The sequence below is a fragment of the Pleurodeles waltl genome, chromosome 2_1 (genome assembly GCF_031143425.1).
Source record: "Pleurodeles waltl isolate 20211129_DDA chromosome 2_1, aPleWal1.hap1.20221129, whole genome shotgun sequence".
Classification (NCBI taxonomy): domain Eukaryota; kingdom Metazoa; phylum Chordata; class Amphibia; order Caudata; family Salamandridae; genus Pleurodeles; species Pleurodeles waltl.
Window position 1 is genome coordinate 344,285,940 of NC_090438.1, and position 20,714 is coordinate 344,306,653.

The 20,714-nt window shown below is 39.8% G+C and overlaps 1 protein-coding gene across 1 annotated transcript in view; it reads left to right on the forward strand.

The window, feature by feature from the left end:
- Positions 1-11,307, forward strand: part of TBX22 (T-box transcription factor 22) — an 89,737-nt gene extending 78,430 nt beyond the window's left edge. The window contains exon 8 of the mRNA XM_069212574.1: positions 10,495-11,307. Within this exon, the coding sequence (XP_069068675.1) occupies positions 10,495-11,102 (608 nt within the window). The 3' untranslated portion in view covers positions 11,103-11,307. The remainder of the gene's footprint in view (positions 1-10,494) is intronic.
- The last annotated feature ends 9,407 nt before the right edge of the window (positions 11,308-20,714 follow it).

Below are 20,714 nucleotides of genomic sequence, written 5' to 3' on the forward strand. Positions count from 1 at the left end.
ACCTTATAAAGAATAACTCCAGTCACCCGGTCATACCACCATGTGGTAGCTCTCCAACACAAAGGACCACAAATCTCTAAACCTCAGGCCACCTTACATGCAACCGCATATTGACCATAGACCACATCAATTTTGAATACCCAGAAACATAATTAACTTCCGACACAATAACTTCAGTTCAAAAACATCATGAGTGGCTCCAGGAAACGTTTGATATCCTATACCACTATGAACAACGAAACAGGCCAAAAGAAAACAAGCGCCTTGAATGATGCAGAGTTAAAAAAGATAAAACAACAAATTTCAAAGCTGCAACACACTTAGGGCCAGATGTAGGTAGCTGTTTGCATGGTGCAAACTGCGAAAATCACAGTTTGCGCCATGCAAACAGCCTAACGCGATGCTCATTCACAAATTGCGAGTTGGTACCGACACGCAATTTTTGAATGCGACTCGCAAATAGGAACGGGTGTTCCCTTCCTATTTGCGACTCGCATCGCAATTCAGAATTGCTTTGTGACCGCGAATGCGGTCGCAAAGCAACTCGCAGTTACCACCAGTGTCACACTGGTCGTAACTCATTCGCAAAAGGGAAGGGGTCCCCATGCGACCCCTTCCCCTTTGTGAATGTGGGCATAAAGGTTTTTTCAGAGCAGGCAGTGGTCCTATGGTTTCGTCATTTTTTTCATTTTGCAACTCGTTTTCCTTTAAGGAAAACGGCTGCAAAATGAAAAAAAAAACTGCTTTATTTAAAAAGCAGTCACAGACATGGAGGTCTGCTGACTTCAGCAGGCCACCATCCCTGTGAGTGCAGGGACTCGCTATGGGGTCGCAAAATGCGACCCACTTCATTAATATTGATGAGGTGGGTCTTTGCGACCCCATAGCGAGTCGCAGACGGTGTCTGAGACACTGTTCTGCATCCGATATTGCGACTCGGAAATTGCGAGTCGGACAGACTCGCAATTTCCGAGTTGCAATATCGGACTTTAGTACATGTGGCCCTTAGCTCAAAACAAATAACAATAAAGACACCAACACAAACGTAACAGAATATGCAAGTCAACTATAAAAAAAAACTAAACAAGTGTTATTCAAACAGCATTCAAAATGCTAAATGTGCAAACAAAGGATTTTACAAAGTTCTTACATAACTTCCTGAACCTAAATGCACCGAAAGAACCTATGCTTTTCAACATCTACATAAAGTAATTACTGGCAATGATTAATCAATGTCAGTTAACATGCTACCCAGATGACACACAAATACTTCTTAAACTGGAGAGCCCCAAAGACATCAGAAACTAAAACATCTTCAGTTGCCTCAGAGCCATTGATTAGTGGATGACATGGAGCCATCTCAATCTGTATACACCCATAACTAAAATACTAACATATGGTGATTGGAAAAATTATGACCCGTCCTGTGCCTGGCCAGACAATCCGCAACCACCTCCTGAAGTATCAAAAGAAACCTTGGAATCACCATTGACTCAAGTTATTGATGAATGCCTAAGTGGATAAGTTAGCAAAATTAGGCTTTACTACTATGAAAACGCTGTGCTGTATCTTACCCGACATAGGATTTCCATACAAGGTCCAAGCTGCTATTTCTCTTGTATTGTCTAAACTTACACCAATGGCCTCTACCACGGATCATATTTCTCAACTATGAAAAGACTTCAATGAATTCAGGACTCTGCTGCCAGACTTCTCTTACATGGCAAGCCACAAGCCCACACCTCCCCTGCTTTGAGGGCACTTAATAGGTTACTAGTTGTCAGAAGATTCACCTTCAAGCTGTTTTGTATCACCCACAAAGCAATACATAAAACAGGAACCACTTTTCATCAGGAATAAAATTACCAAATGCATAGAACAAAGGAACCTCCACTCCAGATGTGCACTTCTCCTCACAACCCCAGCATACAAGAAGAAAACACAGTTGATACATCTTTCTTTGTTCAAGCAGCCAAAACTATGGAATTCATTACTGCCAAACATAAAATCCACAGATAACTATCTTATCTTCATAAGAATACTCAAGATTTGTCTCTTTCCTACATGACCACCATACTCAAAACACAAATGTACAGCATATGCCTGTGTATGAAAACATGTATAATTTGATTATATGCATGTATTTAGATGTGCATTTCTTTGGACAAATATATATATATTCTACGTATGGTTTAGTATATATAACTTATGGTTGAAATATAAAATATGTTGTTTATGCTTAGCATGTGTATATGTTACTGCATAGTTTACATGTATGTTATTTGATTATATGCTTATGTGTCTCTGCTTTATTTGTTTTCTCTATCACAATGTGTGATACGTTATATGTTATTAGATTAGATGCTTATGGGTCTCTGTTTTATTTTATTTTATCTATTACAATGTTTAAATATAATCATAACAATTGTATCAATAGATGCTTCACTATCAAACCATTGGGGAAAATATCAAATAAGAATAAATAAATGTCAATAAACAAACAAAAAATGCATAACATTATGTAAACAAATTAGTAGTAATACACAAATAAATTAACTTTATTTACAGCAGTAAGTAATTAGCCATACATGCACACATGGGACTTGATATAATACAATGTTATGTCTCTATTATTTTATATATACATGTCTACCTTTCTATGTAGTTATGTATCTATAAATTTAAAGCCTCATTTCCAAGGGCATTATGCCACCGGAACATCACTTTTACTGATGTTCTGTTGGCGCAATGCTCTGCCTCAAATTTACAAAACAACGTTAAGCTTAACACACCTTTGTATATACGCCCCTTTACACGCATCACTTTACATGAAAGGGACATACAATGGGTGTTGCTGTGGGGATTCCACTGCAACCCCCATTACATTTTGACACTGCCCGTATTTACCAGGATTCGTAAACCTGAGGCAGCGTCAAAAACTAACACCACCCCAGGGATGGCGTTAGTATGGTGCAACAAGGAGAAATATTTTTATTTCTCCCCGATTTTGCTTTTCCCTATGTGTGCTACATCCTGCAGCACACATAGGAAGAGCAAAACGCCATTATGAATTGTTTATGTGCAGGAAGGTGTCACTTCCTGCACAGAAACAATCATTAAATGATAACTATTTGCTACTCCTCTGTGTGCTGGATTGTGCAGCAGTCACAGGCCTGCAGTTCACCATTATTAATTGATTGATTGTTTATGTGCAGGAAGGGACCCCTTCCTGCATATAAAAAATAATTCCCTGCAATGCAGGCACTTTTGCACTATGGTTCCAGGGTCTATGCATTGCCGCTAGGCAGCTAATTTTAACACCAGCTCTAGGGAAAACACAGAGGTGCACTGTATTGTATTAAATACAGCACATTCCTGCGTTTCTGAAATGATGCAGTGCGGGCAGCCACATTTTTCCCTTGGTACTTGACTCCTTCCGTACGCCTACTGTAGAAAGACAAAAAAGGCATTCAACTCTCTCCAATGCACTACTCTGTATCATTGTCCTATACCTCTCTTGATACATTCTCAACCTCAAGTTTTACTGATCCCAAACATCATTGTACTACTATGATCTCCCTAATAACTGTTTCCAGAATCTCCCCTCCCTCCTCCTTTGACTAATCTTAAACCTCATTTTGCTATTATCTCCCTAATAACACTTTGTAAAATTTTTCCACCTCTCTTCCTCCTTTGACACATTCCAAACCACAAATTACTACTATGATCACCCATAATAATACTTTCTAGACTCTTCACTCCTCTAGCTATCCTTTTTACTATTAAATCCAACTAACAGACTCACATGTACACTGCACGAATTAACAATTCATATTTCCCAATACTAATCCACCTCTAATTCGCTTTGCATACAGGAGTAGAATGCTACTTGCCAAAAAGCACTTTAACATGTAGTTGGGGTAGTAAGCTCTATATAAATACAATTAATTGTATTATGGTATTTTTATTTTACTGTTTTTGTGTGTCAGAAGTGACCATGACTCACAAAAGGTAAACTCCCAAGTTGATTCTCCTGCCACTCCCCTCTATATGTATGGTTTATGCCATGGTGATCGTACTTATGCATTAGATATAAACACAACTATTTAAGAGAAACCAGAGCATGATCTCATTACAATGGCCTAAAGTGTGATGCACAGGAGTATGATCTGTACAGTGGTAATAACATGGGATTCGACTTTTACTCTAATAATGTATGTTTATTACTACACTAGCTCAAAATAAAGTTTTAGTGGACCACATTTATTTTCACTTGCATGGCATGAACAAATATGCTAGATCCAATTTCTGTCTGTGTTTTTTCATTCATTTTCTGTTATAACTAGAGTTTGAGAATAAGCTGCAACTTTTTATACAATTTGCAACATTGTTCATCCATGACCCATCCCAGTGTGACAACTGACAGTTCCTATGAAGAATGTGCATACCGTGCAATTCTGAAGAATAACATGTTTCCACACACTACATTCACAATGTAGAACACAGGGACATATTACTCCATATTCCATTGCTGGTTCTAATCAAGGTTCACGCAGGCTCGCCTTAACACATTGGACTTTAATATACCAAAGGGCAGATATATCTGCTCTGCATCAAATGGAAAGGGCAGGAGTGTATCATATCTACCAAGATATGGTGCATTCCTGTCCTCTCCTTGCGTTGATGCACAATGTGCTGTCTTGCGTCATCTCCTGCACCCATGCACCATTGTGCAAGGGTGTCTGTATTGTAGGCAGGACTGCTTTTGTGCAGGAAGGGGCACCTTCCAGCATGAAAACAATCCTCAGATGCAGTTTCCTCTTTCTAAATGTGTTGCAGAATACAGCACACTTTAAAAGAAGAAACAACAAGGAGAAATAAAGATATTTCTCCTTGTTGCACCTCTGATGGGAAGGCATACCATTCTGATGCATTCCCAGTCTGCAAGTGTTGGTAATTTTGGGAATGCATCAGAATGCACAGGTACATGTGTGGAACACTCATGCACCATCCATGTAACACCCCCACCATGTAGTGTAACACAATGCAGTGACTTGTACTGCCTTGCTTTATATCAGATTTACCATGCCACACAGGGCAATGCATAGTGGCCTTGTGTGGCTTGGTAAGCCTGAATCTTGGTCCTCCCTTGCCCTGCTTTCCCTTGCAAGGCACAAGGCCAATGCAAAACTATGATAAATATCTCCCAAGTCTCAGGAATTGGCTTTAAAAACTAACGAGGACTGTTCTCATTAAAATAAATATATAATAAATCTTCCGCACATTTTTTATATGAAAGAGTTCTGTGGGTGGCTCTTTTACAAGCTGCACGTTTAGCTCTTCATTAAGATGTAGGCAGTACATGGAATGGAATGGAAAAATGGAAAAATTGAAAAATGGAAAAATGGAATGGAAAATGGAATGGAAAAGTGGAATGGAAAAATGTCAGGCAATATGCTCTAAATATTTCAATGCATATCTATTAATTAACATTAGATGCAGAAATAATATTAGAAAATGACAAATAATACAGTGGATCTCCTGATAATTACTGGGATCTCTTAGAAATGTAAATACAGAAAAAGGCTTCTGGTAAAGGTGTTATCATATCAGTCTTGCCTGCTTATTTACTTGTTCACATGGTCATGATTCTTGTTTAGTAGGCACAGTCATGGCAAAGTCATGGTAAGTTTTTATTGAAAGTGATTCTACAAAGTGAATTCCTGGTCAATTATTGTCATAAATATAAAATAAATGCCTGTGTCACTGGGTGTCCTTTAACTTGGATCTAGTGATTTTCTGTACTCTGTGATGTACAATCAACTGTAGGTTTCACCTTTTCCAATTAGTACTGAAACATCGTATGGAGGTACCAGTCAAAGGATTGTACAAAACAGTGACAAATTATGCACGGGCCTATAAGTAGCACAGTTATATTGATTTCAAGCATAATATATCTTCTTTTTATCTACAGAACATGACCCTCATGATTCTCAATAGTTAAGCCCAAATACAGTTTTAGATGATCCACACATACAACTCAGTCAGGTTTTGTAGTTAAATACTGCCTTATCCCTTCTTCTTTAAATCTATATTGCACAATAGTTTTCCAATCAATATGTCCTGTCAGGAGAGTGCAAAAGAAATTCTTGTCAAATGTATTTCCAAGCCCTCTTCTACAGCAAGAGGATCCACTGAGAGGGCTTCAATCTTTGCTGTATATTTATAGCACTACACAAATTCACTCTAGCCCAGTGGTTTCCATCCTGTGGTCCAGTGACCCCTGGGGGTCTGCAAAGCCTCCTCATAGGTCCGTGACTGCTTAGAAAATGAAATAATATTAACACATTAATAAAGAAGATATAAAGGGGCTAAATGTACAATTGAAAAATTTAAAATGTACTGTAAGTGTCCAGGAATTTGAAATTGAAGGCGAAAAATTTGATTTGTATCCTCAGATTGATTCGTGGGGGCAGTGCAGGTGCATCAAACAGAATATTGTATGGGCGATGAATGGCTTCAATCAATTACTATAAAAATTATATGTTTGTATTTATATTTCTTTGCAAATTTAATAAAATGTGTTATCATTTGTGTGTTTGTTTGATGAATGCTTGTTTCTGTATTCCTTGTGCATTGTTTTGTGTTCCAAATCATCGACCGTGTTTAGACCACGGTCCCCGGCTTCCAGTAATGACTCAGTGGGGAGTCCCTGGATTCCAATAATGACTCCGTGGGTGTCCCTGGGTTCCAGTAATGATAAAGCGGGGGTCCACAAAAGTCAGATAGTTGAAGCACCAATAATTTTGATTGCATTGCAATAGTCCTTAACCCAAGCGCTAAATTCTATAGCTTCAATCACCAGTTCCTGGGGCTGGGGCAGTATGAGAATGTACTACAGTAATCGTTCAACTAGATAGTGTGGGAAGGTACAATAGTTTGTCATACAACCTCCATCACAATAACTAATTTTGTTATTATTCTAAATTGCTAGTGTACCTGACCTGGACAGGTGTTACTGGAGTTTTGTTTACAAAAAATATGGTGGTAAACCACACAATAGAGAAAAGGGATATGAACAGGAGTGAAGACTGAACAGTAGCTCTTAAATTCAGATGAGAAGTCAACCTTGCTTAGGACAGTTTGCATAGGAACTTTTTCAGCACTGTCTGGAATTTAGTGAGAGCAGAGATACAGAGACCTTTATCGTCCATCAGCAAGTTACAGATTCCGAGGGGTTTGATGTGAAAGCCTAATTTGCACAAGATTCTCATATTGTGAGAACCTGTGCACTTCTCAGCTCATCATAAAATTAGACTAGAAAATAATGCTGTACAAGTAATAAATCAAATTTTAATTTCAATTCCTTATCCCAACGGAGCTGTATTAGATGTAGTTCTATGTGGTCACTGCATTTGACTCCAACAACACGTGAATTGCTGCATGTGCTATAGGATACATGGAATTAATGTAATTCTTTGGATCACAGCAAGCCAAAATGCCATTATTCTCTTTAGATAGTGGCCCACATCTTTCCTTATGTACTTTATAAACAGCCAACAAATTGTTTAGCATTATTATATTTTATGCAGATTTGTGGAGCACACTATCATCTGTGAGGGTATCCTGGCATTGAGAAGGTGTGAGTCTAGCCAAACCTAGAAACTAGTAGGATTACTCGAAAAGCCTGGTCTTTAGCTTTTTGAAGAAATTAAGATATGAGGAGGAGGCTCTTATGTGTAGCAGCAGGTAATTCTGTGCTTTAGAAACAATGTAGGAGAAGGCTTGACCACTGGATCTGGTTTTCTGTATGCGTGGGCAAGTAGGAGACCAGAGAAGCGGAGATGTCTTGAGGGTTTGTGAAAGCAGATACAACTGCTGAGGTATGCTGGGCCAGTGTTATGTAGTGCCTTGAAAGTGTGGGTGAGGAGTTTGAATTCTGCACATTTGTGTATGGGGAGCCAGTGGACCTCCTTTAGGTGTGGTATGGTTTGAGTACATCATAGGAGGTTGAGTGTGTTTCTGCCACCAAGTTCTGAATGGTCTGCAGCCTTGGGTGAGTTTGATCCCAGCATAGAGGGTAGTTGCGTCTAACTTGCTAGTGACAAGGGTGTGTGTGATGGTTTTCTGGGTGCTGATTGGGAGCCATATGAAAATCTTGGTCAGCAATGTTCATGGTTCTTGGCATTTGTTGGTCCTCACTCTGTTGGCCACCAGGTAGAGGTCCCACAGTGAAATGCTCTTCCCAAATATCACAGTTTTGGTCTTGTTAGTGTTCAGCTTCAGACAGTTGGTCTTCATCCAGTGAGAAATTTTGGTCATGCAGGCTTTGAACTTGAGCCAGATATTATGCATCTTGCCATGCATAAGAAAACAAGCTGTGTGTCATTGCCTTAAGAGAGGATATTGATGTTGTAAGATGATGCTGGCTAGAGAGATCATGTATGCTTTGAAGGGGTCGGAATTGGAGGATTTTTGCAGAGCTCTGCTGATGAGGCCACAGACCTCATGGTGCCAGGCTAACTGACTGGGGCCTTCCAGTCAGGAAGGAGCAGATCCATCAAAGTGAATCTCCTTGCATTCTGAAGTAATATAGGTGCTGGATAAGGATGGGGTGGAAACCATGTCAAACACTAATGAAAAGTCCAGGAGGTTGAAGGCCGCCATGTCCCCTCCACCCAGAATCATGCGGATTTCATTGGTGGCTGTGATGAGGGCAGTTTATGTACTGAGGTTGGGACTGAAAATACACCTTGTTGTAAGCCTTGCTTCATAATTGTGTGGCACACTTTTGTTTGCAGTACGATTTTGAGCACCAAAGAACATTACCATCAATGGTTTGTTCTAGCACCTTTCTCATTGACACTGTAAATAAACTTGTAAATATTGTTGAATTGAAAGTTATGTATTGGTGTTAGTTTGGAAGTTCAGGTAACAGTGAGACTTATAGTAAAGTTCCATTATCAAGCACATTAGGGCTGGGTGTATGATTTCCACCAAAACAAAATAGGTCAATGCCCAATAAGTCTGCATTCTGTTATTTTGGCAAAACGGTTGCATCCAATCAAATTCAATAAACATGATGTATGGCAAGAGAAATATCAATTCATGATAGTACAATTAATATATTCACTATTGTAACAAATCAGTTTATGACAAAAATTTGTCTGTTTGTACCTGAAATATATTCATTTGTGAAAAGTCATCTATTCATGGTTTGCACATACAAATCAAGTGGTAATAACTCCCCCATTTCACAGGGAAGAAAATTTACAAATCTGTGGAGCTTTGAAAGAGACTCAGACTGAGCAAAATATTTAAATTGCTCAGACCTGAGAACAACTACTGAGAACAAGTCACTTTCTCCAAGGCAACATGAATTAGACTATACTACAACACAAGATCATGAAGGCAACATTATGAGCTATATACTAATGAATAGATACCTTTCAAGATTCTTATGTACAATTACCCAAGCTGAAATTATACCAATCATCTACAGTAACCAGAATAAGTATAAATATAATCCTGTATAATACAATTTAATCAGCAGTGTTCTCTTGGGAGGAATACATTATATTAATATGGTAGTAAAATGTCCAGTATTTTCAGAAATACAATGAACTGTGAAGCCATTCTCAGCTGTCAACTGAGAGTAAGGTCATCAGTTATTAAACCTAAGCCCTTCCACACCTGTGGCTGTCTCTTGATGGCATTTAAAGGACAAAACAAAACTTTATTCAGAACTTTTTCAGAGACGGTAACTAGGAAACTGCCATGAGAGAGATTTTTTTCTGGCACAGAGAATATTTTTGGGGCTTTTAAAAAAAAAAGTGTGTTCTCAAAGCACCACAATAATCAGAATGCTTAATCAAAAAACGACTCACGCTTGGCCCAAGGCTCAAAACATAATTCCAACAAATGGCAAATGGCAAATGGCTTGATCTAGATGTAACTCCAGGTGTGGGGAACTTACAGGAGCACATTTCCAATTAATTTTGTTAACTGGCCCTTTAGATAAACAAATAGCAACATGTATGATTGCATATTCAACTTTAATATTCACAAAACATGACTAAGCAGTTAGAAATTAAGTTACTCACAAGTAAAATTATCCCAGCATGAAGTGAGGGAAATGCCATTCACCTCAATGATATGACAAGCAGAAAAATGAAAATGTTTAGTGAATATAATGTTAAGCAGAAAGTTAAATGTGAAGCAAGATCAATAATTCTCCTCAATGCAATATGAATGCCCAGCAGCTGAGGTCTGTGTGCATTTTAGGTCTTGTTTCTGGCACATGATGGTTATCACAGAAGACTTATCAAAATGCTTCAAAGAGAACTAGTGAGTGTATAAAAAGTACATTAAACACAGCATACATTTCTTGAAAATGCATTATGTGAACATAAAAAGAAGTAAAACATGATTTGTGTGGTGTAATGAGGTATTCTCTGAAATGCCCGTTATTTACTCATACTGTTGTTATTTTAGGTGGAAGCTGCAGCTCGTCACCTGTAACCTCCAGCGGCGGGGCTTCCTCTCCGCTGAACTCTTTGCTCTCACCATCATGCTCACCACCATCATTTCACTTGCCGCGGCACAACATTGGAATGCCAGACCCAGAAGCATACTTGCAGAGTCTCAAGTTGCCCCATTGCTACAAGATCTGCCCAACGAACATTGTCAGACAGCAGTCTTTTGTTTTTCCAAATCATGAGAAACTAGGGAGTTGCAGTTCTGGGGGTACCCCTTCATTTCTTGTAGATGTGCCCATGCTCTCTTCTCTTGGCATTCATATTAAAAATACAAAATTGGAAGACTCAAATGCGCATTGTATACAAATACCGACTTCATCCCATCCAATTTTATATGGATTACCGCCATCTGGAAACATTTTCCCCTCAAGTCCCATTGCACGGGAAGCACTTACGTGTTCGTTACATCCTTCCTATGGATTCTATGGCTATAACTTTTCAGTGCCATCAAAGCTGATAAATGCAACAAACCTTTTCAAAGTGACTGACAGCATTTCAACTCCATTTAGAAATGGCAGATGTAACCACTCTCACTGGCCTTCAACGGTTAATGATTGCCTATAGTAGAAAGTAGACAATCTATTGCTTTCATTTACGTCTTTTTATACAGAGCATATCAACATATGTACTGAAATGACAATAAACACCCCAACAGAAGAGTTTGTATGACCCAGTTAAGCAAAAAGATTAACTAATGTGTAATATATGTACAGTATGTATCAGGTACTCCGTTGATAATTTGCAAATGAATTAAAGGCCTGGAGCAATGTCTACTTGTATGTATCTATGTTTAATATGTCAAAGCAAAAAAACATGCACTTTTACATTTTTTGTGGTAGAAGTACTCCAATTAACATTCTCCATAAGTCAATAACAAGAAAATGTTGCTGTATGAAATTTGAGGCAAAGGTAATGAAGAAGGAACGACATGGCGAATAAATAAAAAACGAAGAGGGTTATTTAATGAATCAAGGAAGTAAAAAAGGCAGGCAAGCATTGTAAAGTAAAAAAATGAAGGACGAGAGAGAGAAAGAAAGAAAGAAAGAAAGAAAGAAAGAAAGAAAGAAAGAAAGAAAGAAAGAAAGAAAGAAAGAAAGAAGGAAAGAAAGGGACAAAGATGCTCACTTGAACCATGGAGATAGATTTCAGAACAGTAGAATTAGTCACTGATGCAGGCTCATAGTGACATACTTACAAAGATAAGTAGAAGTTAACTACTCAAACTTTTATTGAGGAACATGACTTTGTAGGTTTCAGTATTGAATCTACAGTAAAGGAATAAGTTATACACATACAACTCTAAGATGAAATTACCAATATATTTTTTGTGTTATGCATAAATGGATCTCTTTCCAAATGTAATTCATATTGAACAAACTAAATTAAACATGCTATTAAAATGAATGTTTATTAGCATGTATGCTTTCTTAATTTGTATTTTTTATTAGCATTTCAAACAATGTAGTTAGAGTATTGAGTTGAATTCAGCAATCAGACACTTCCAAACATTTAATGACTGAGAATGTGAAACAGATATTTCTTGCTTCTTATGCTTCTTTTCATTGGTTTTCAAATGTACATCAGTATAAGAGAAACTGTACCTAAAATTCATACTGCCTCAGTTTGGCCAGATCATTTGACATCTGATTTGATTGGCTGTTAGGTGGCATTGGGAACTCCTCTGAATTGTGGGGAAAGCACTAAAGGAGGAAAATTCATCAGAGACCTGTTCTCCACCTCAAGGACAGTGTTGTGGGAAAATGAATTCAGCAAATTCTATCAGATAATGCTACTCTGAAGCCTAATAAGTTACTAGTTTCGGCTGTGCAGGTAGTGCTAACCTCCCATCAGAATTTTGTGGCTTGAAGAACTCCAGGGAGCTGACCCCTTAATCCACAAAGTACCTGAACGGTGTGACTAGCATCTCCTAAGTAAACATATAAGGAGGGAATGTACTGAAGTTGTTTCACCCTTAAGAGCCAGATCCTACTTTGGGAGCTCATGACTATCCACTTATGTGCCTGCAATTTTCAGAAAATGACCCTGCTTTAACAAACAGTGTTACTGAAGATGTGCCAATGATGATAACCTTATCTATGCCATGGCCAGCAGAAATCTACATTTTGTGAAACTTAGAAACACTTAATAACATAACAAGCATATTATCATGCATTAACATTGACATGCTGTATGCAGATTTTTTAGAACACTGTAAATGACACACTCTTCATGACATTTGGAAACAATGGTCTATAAATAGAGTGTATCCATTTATTTCTCAACAGTTATTGCTTTTAAGTGCAATATGTGGGATTTGTTTTACTTTTTAGCATATTTGTCATTTTTGTCTAATGCTGTCTTTGGCAGACTTCCCAGAGACCCTAATTTTACCTTTTTTACCTGACAGGATTCAGCTATATGTCAATAAGCTCCTAATAATGGAGTACTGTCCTTTTTTAATGTCAGTCAATTACCTACAATCACAGCACAAATTGCCTGACATCTGGCTATAATTACAGGATGTTACAGATGAAACCTTTCAGCAACTTTTCACATTTTGGAGACCAGCAGCACTTGAAGCCTTGGTATTTTGGTATTCTTCACTGTGCCAAATGTCCGGCCTCCGCGGTGGCTCTTGAGGATATGGGGAGTGTGGGAGGCTTTTGAAAAACACTAAGGTCATAGGCAATTGCAAAATAAGTGACTATTATAAAACATCCTTAGGGACGCTAGGGCATAACAGTTTCTTGCATGAGCAGTACATGTAGAGCTTCATGAATGCAGGGACTGAGTCTCCAAGGTAAACTTACACTTTTGTGTCAGTTTACTCTTTTTTGGTATTCACAAATCTGCATTTTAATAGTAAGTTTATGGCTGCAGAGACTCCGCTGTTGGGGCGGAGAAGTCTCCACATAAAATGATAGGCGTTTCCTGAGCAAAGGACAGTCCTATCTTTTCATATGTGCAAACTCTGGAGTCTTAAATATACTACTAGTTAACTACCTTTGTGAATAGTAAACAATCGTAAAATTACACAAAAGTGTAAGTTTACATATGTGAATCAGGCCCTATGTGTTTAAGAATAGGTAACCCATGGGAAGAAAGTTTTCAGAGTATTCGATGACCATTTCTTCCAAAACAAAATGTTCTTTTAAAAATGACACATTATTTCTTTATGAAGAATGTTCTAAAAATATTAACCAATGTTTGTGCTGTCCGCAAGTAAGTTTTCTTTAAAATGTGTTTTTCACTCAAATGTATATGTATGAGATATGTAGATGTGATGAAAAAGTGAATAATTATTATTTTTTAATAAAACTGCACAAAAATGTTTTAACATATTTATTCTAACATACCTAATTTATTCATTATGAAAACCAGGGATAATGATAAAGCCAATATATTCATTTGAGACATATATTTTTTGGAGTTGAGATTCAGTCAAGTCAATATTTAGGATACAGCGATTCACTCTATAAGAAGAAGAGATAACACATATAGAAATGGACCCTCCAGTAGTGAGGAGGTGGGCAATTACACAAATAATATGGAAAATGGGAAACCCCATTGATTTAGCTAAAGAGGAACATCTTGTAGGGGTGGGTACACTATGTAGCAATAAAAAATATTAATTTGCATTTGAAATGTGATTTTCTACAAATTCAGAGATTGTGTTGATTCAATGACCATTTCTGTCTACAGAGTTTCAAAAAACTAGGAATAAAGATATTTCTTAGCCAGCCATTCCTGTAATTTAGGAAAGTAATAGAAGGATACGGGAAGGCATGTTTAAGAACAACAAAAAGTTTCTAAATCACAGGTTTCTCAGGATGTTAGGAGGAATGCACGTTGGCACAGCCAAGGGTCCCAGGACCTCAGGGACAGCATTAGGGGGTCAGGCTCAATCCAGAGTAAGTCATCAGGAGGGTCTAGGGAAGGTCCTGTTGGAACTAATCTAGTGGGCTCTTCAGAACAAGGGCTTCTAGCAGCTTGTTGTGTCATTGTAGCTTAACAGTTCAGCCAAATGGCACTCAACAACAACTTCTTTCTAGTGGGTACAAGTGGGAGAAGTTCTAGCTTTTCAGGTCTCCTTCTTCTGTCTTCCACTGGTCCATAATGGTCTGAAGTGGGTCCCCAGGGGGAGACTCCTGCCCCTCCCTAACCAATAAGAAAAATGTTCCCAGGAGCAACCCTACACACATTTGCAGCAGTTCCTGCGTTTTAAAACTGCACAGGCAGGCTACGGTGGTGACGTATACGTAAGTTAAATATGAGAATTAGGAAGATAGATGATTTCAACATATTTTTGAGCGTCAAAGCACATGCACTGGTGCCTGGTTAGAATGTCAAAAGAGGCATTTTACTACACCCCCCAACACTTTGCCCAATACAGCATAGTGAATGCAGCTAATACAATTTAGACCTACTCACTGTCAGGATATTACCACAATAATTAAACATACATAAACCCAACACATAGGACAACCAACACTGAAAACCTTGCATAACAGTACCATCTTTCAGTGACATTCAACACTTGCCTTTTAATATTGCTGCTGCCCATAAAGTTGACATTACTCAGCATTATAAGTTGTATGAATCTATCTCTTACTTTTATATTAGATTCAAAACAACCACAGAATTTAAAAACAAAGGTCCATGAGTCCCAGAGCATAAAACTGAATAGTAGTGTTCCAGGAACTCTTAACATAGTCCAAACATCCCTCCCAGTTCACCCTTGCAATGACTTGGGAGACTAAGGGCGGCACAAAATGAATGAAGAGGCTCCTGTGGAAAGGCTAGAAGGTCCACTACTGCTCCTGAATGGTCCTCAACACTACAGTGTGGCTCCTGCAGTGACTGAGGCCTCTTGGAGCACCTTGAGTGAAATGTGTAAATTAGGGTGGCACTTCTGGAGCATACCTTTAGCCTGTAGACGTTTTATATGAAATTGGATGCCCACAGCAAAAGATTTCCTTTGTCCTTTTTTTTAATGTCTTATCCGGCATGATCCTTTTTCAACTGTGATGCACCTGTCTCTGCTCCTTCTGTGCAGCATGTGTGTCCTTGTTGAAAAATGTGAAGGAGCCCAAGTGCATGAAGCCAAGATGACTTGCTCCCCAACCAGTACACTACTCTGCCAGCAGGGGAGTCGGTGTGTTCTTTTCTTCCACTGGGCTGGGGAGAAGACTGCTTCTTTGCTCCCATCTGATGTCAGGTGGGGTGAGCAGGTACTGTTTTGCTGCATGCTCCCTTCTCCCATAAGACATGGGCCACAGCAGTGCTCCAGGGGTGCAGGCACTCCCCAGGGGAAAGCTGTGTTTAGCTCCTGGTGGCATGCTCCAGCTCTGAGTAGACTTGGCTTCAGGCCTCCTGGCCTTAATTATTTTACTGGTTTCACAGAGCTGATTTCTACCTCCAATGAGAGAGAACTTAGGGCATACTTTCCATACTTTCCTGCACTCTCAGCTCCTTATAGTCTGCATGTGAAGGTTTCTCCTGCAGCTCCAGCATCCTGCTCCTGGTAATCTCCTTCACCCAAGAGGCTTCCTCCAGTAGCATTGCTGGCTGTCAAGGCTTGTTGCACTCCCTTCCTGTACTAGCCAAGGCCCTAAGGGGCAGATTTGCAAGCCCCTTGTGTCACCTTAACACCATATTATTGTCATTTTTATGATGCTAAGGTGGCATTAAGGTGGTCATTACCCGGCGCCATATTTACAAAGTGGCGCAATGCATGCATTGCGCCACTTTGCAACCTTTTGCTCCACATTATGCCAGCATCGACACAGGGAGGCCCGAAAAAATGCTGCTGGTAAATTTACTAGATTTCACTGCACCATTTTTTCCATCATTTTTAATGCCTGCTCAATGCAGATGTTAAAATGACGCACCCATTAAAATCAATGGGCCTCCCTGCGCTTTGCTGCACTACCGTCAACATTTTTGACGCTAGTACAACGGCATCAAAAATTAGTACACTGTTGTGGTAATGATCGCCATGGTGCGCTGTATTGTAAATTTGGGGCAACCATGGTGTCATTAGGTGGGGTAAGAGCGACCAAGAAAAGTGGTGCATCAGGACCGGTGCACCACTTTCTCATAAATATGCCCCTCAGTCTCCTGTCTACTTGCAGGGTGTCTGCGTGTCCAGCAGGATACAGGGGGATCCCCTCCAGAGCAAAGCACAGAAAATGGGGTTGAGTGCTTCTAAAAGTTTCTCTCTTGTACACGGCTTTTAAGTGAGATGGAAACGTTTCTAGAAAGTAGATACTGCTGCCCAATTCAAATATGACACAGGTTCACCACAACTCTCTTAAAACCCCCCTGTACAGTATCTTGGGACTTTTCAAAAGATTATGACTTCAAGTGCTCCATAGTCAGAGCTATCTGAGAGCTATAGAGCTGGATGACACTATTGTTTGGGAAAGGCATGCCTAATTAATGTCAGTGTTTGGTATTAATTAGCCCATGCAGATGCTGCCCCACTCTCTTTCTTTTCAAGGAACAGGCTTAATCACCTCCAAATGGACCTACAGTGTGTGGAAGACTGGCCAGCAGAGGCATTAACTTGGGCTAGCACGGTATTAGAAAGTCCAAAACTAATTAAGGATGGAGTCAAAGAAATATGTCCAGAACCCAAAGTCTGGGCAGGAGTGCAAACGTGGATAAACTAATATATATGTACTCAAGACCCTAATAAAGACAGAGAAGAACCTAAATCTTTCTTTAGGTTGAGCCAATGCAAAATTGCTGTTTTGGTGCAGCTTTTGTCTACAACGTAAATATAGCAAACTCCACAGACCTACAATGAAGCACTACAGACTGTAGTAAAAAGTGAAATGGTAGTTGTTAGGCTTGTCAGCCTTAGAGTGGTCTTCCCGCAAACATTTTACCTGCTTTACCTCATTTTTGTTGATCTGCTTGTGTTGACCTTAGGACTCCGGGCACTTTTCCACTTCTAACCAGTGCTAAAGTGCATATACTCACTTCCTAAAACCATGGTAACATTGGTGTATCCACAACTGGCATATTTAATTTACTTATAAGTCCCTAGTAAAGTGCAATATAAGTACTCAGGGCCTGTAAATTCAATGTTACTTGTGGGTCTGCAGCACTGATTGTGCTGCCCACTTGAGTAGCCCTTTAAACATTTCTTAGGTGTGCCACTGCAGAGTCTGTGTGTGCAGTTTGGCTGCCATGTTGGCTTGGCATTTAAAACCCTTTGACAAGCCTTAGACTCCCTTTTTATTACATGTAGGGCATCCCTTAGGTAGCACATTACACAGGGCGCAATGTAATTAAAAAGTAGGACATATACTTTTAAGTTTTACGTGTGGTGGTAGTGAAAAACTTCCAAGGTCGTTTTCACTGCTGTGAGGCCTACCTCTCGTACAGGTTAACATTGGGTATTTCTTAGTAAGTTTAATAATCTGTAATTCCTAGTTGAAAAGGAGAAATCGGAGTAAGCATATCATGTTTAGTACCTATGGAATTGTAATGACAAATCCTGTTTAATGGTAAAGTCAGAGTTATTATTTCAGTTTTGAAAATGACACTTTTAGAAAGTTTGCAATTTCATGCTCTTAGCCCTGTGTGCCTGCAGCCTGTCTCCAATACACGTTTGTGATGGGGTTACAGCGGTTTTCCTGAATTCCCTCTAGACAGCATCACACAAAGGAAGGGTTGGTGTGACTGGGTGGCCTTTTGGAGGTTGATGGGTCATCCTGAGAGGGAGGAGCCAACACATACACTTGAATAAGCAGTGTCCTGCTCCCACAGAAATGAATGCTTAACCCCCTGTAGCGAGTCTGGAGCCAGGGCAGGAAGAAAGGACCTCTGTGCACTTCAAAGGCCTTTCTTTGAAGTCACTCCCACTTCAAAGACACAACTGGATATAAGTACTGGACATTTAACCATACCAAATCTGTACACTTCTTGACCTGTGGATACTCTGCAAGGAAGGACTGCTGTGCTGCTTCAAGGACTGCTACTCTGCTGGACTGCTGCTCTGAAAGAAGTGCTTTTCTGCTGTGCTGACCTGCCTGCTGCTTGCTGACCTCTCTCACTGGGTGAGAAGGCTTGGACCTACACCACTTGAAACCAGATTGACTCCAAGGGCTTGTTTGCTTGCCTACTATTCTGAAGTCTCAGAGAGATCAAAGACTTCCAGCGACTCTACAACAGCTGTGAGTCCTCCTTGCCAAGTGGTGCCAATCCAGTCCTGGGCCCTTGGACGTGGGTTTCCCTGTGCTGGGCCAGCAAAATCCATGCATCGCCATCACTGCACCAATCAGAACCGCCACATCTCCCCTTGATGCTGGTGCATCGCTGCTAAGGATGAGGACATTGCAACACCAACTGTGCGGCTCAGGATCGACACCCTGTACACAGCCCTCACCCATCGCCTTCACATCACTGGTCGCACGGCTTGATGATGTTGCATCACCTTCATCGCAAAAGGGTTCAACGCCACACCACTGCTCAAGGACATTGCATCGACAACTGCTTGGCTCAACAATGATGTATTTTCGACTGCATGGATAAGCCCCAGCTCATCGCCTTTGCATCGGCCCCCCTTCTCCTTGTATCGGACCTTCAACCTCAATGCAACCCTCCATACAAGATACATTTTCAGCAGTACAGCCCGCCCACGCTACGATCACAGTTGACCTGAACGTTTGGATTTACCTGAGTCTAGCGAGACCAGATTGCCCTGGTTGACACTTTAAGCTTCTAAGCACTACATTTGCAGATATTCTTTAAAAAATCAAATCTCTATTTCTACTTATTGGATTTTTATCGGTTTAGTCTTGTTTCAGCCATAATGTTTTTTTTTTTAACTAAGTATGGAGTCTTTTGTGGTGTTTCAACTGTGCTATTGTTTGAAGTGTTGCCCAAATACATTACACATTGTCTCTGAAGTTACGCATGATTGCTCTCTGCCAAGCTACCAGAGAGGGAACCCAGGTCAATTTATGATGTGTAAATGACTTACCCTGACTAGGATTGTGGCCCCTACTTGGATAGGGTGCATACCACTGCCAACTAGAGACCCACTTTCTAGCACTAATACTTCTTTTTGAAAGTCCTAATAAATTAAAAGGTCAGCAGAAGCCATAGTCAATTTATTAAAGGTCACATCTGCAAGAGGTTTCATGTTCACAAATAGTAGACTGAGTCAGAAATTAGATGCACATCGCTTATACAGATCTACTTGGACCCCTGACATAGGTTGTTCCAAAACAATATATAACACTGCATGCTTGGGAAGGTAATTTCTAATGTGAGCACCTACAGTTTGTTTGTCTTTGTCGCATGAGTTGACGCCTTAGCGCTTCTGACGCCTTAGCGCGGTGACACTGATAACATAACTCAGCTTGCAGACAGATGAGTAATCTTGTATTCATGATCATGTGGACAAGCCCAGAGTCTTTTACCCCAAATATGCAACAACAGACCTTATTTTAAAAGGTGGGCACTGGCAATTAGTACTTATGTCTATTTCACCAGATCTTACAGCGAGTGACACTTTGAAAGATTCACGCACAGAGTTTCTAAAACCCAGAAGTCCAATAGCAAAACTCTAGGGCCATAAATTTGGATCAGAACCCCATTCTTCACAATACTGATAGGCACTTAAGATGTATTTCAAGAAATATGGCTTAGACATGTTTACGTTAAAGGAAAATGTCTGGAGCATGAACATTGTGAATTCTTTTTTAAACATTTAAGGAATGGCACTTGCAAGAGCCCAGAGGCACGTCAGCCCAGATATAAAAAACAAAGCTAGAGGGGACTTAAGAAGATTAATTCTATTTGAGAAATGCTGGCATCTTTCATGCTTCTGACCAATGGTTTGCCTCAGGCAATATGGATCTTTAACACAGCGACTCTGGAATGTTTAATTAAATGGTTGAGTGGGTACTACATGGTAATTTATAGGTGAATCTGGGCAGCCAATTTAAGGATTTTAACACTGATGTGATGTGGTCATATTTTCTGGTGCTTGACATGAAACATCCAGAAGCATGTACGACAGCTCTAGACAGTAAAGCCTTCTGTGGACCTTGACACTCTCTGCAGAGTCATCCCTAAACCTTTTTGCCTTCACCCTCCTGATTTCTGAACCCGTTTTTGTTGGCTTTTGGGACTATAGGCATTTTACCACTGCTAACC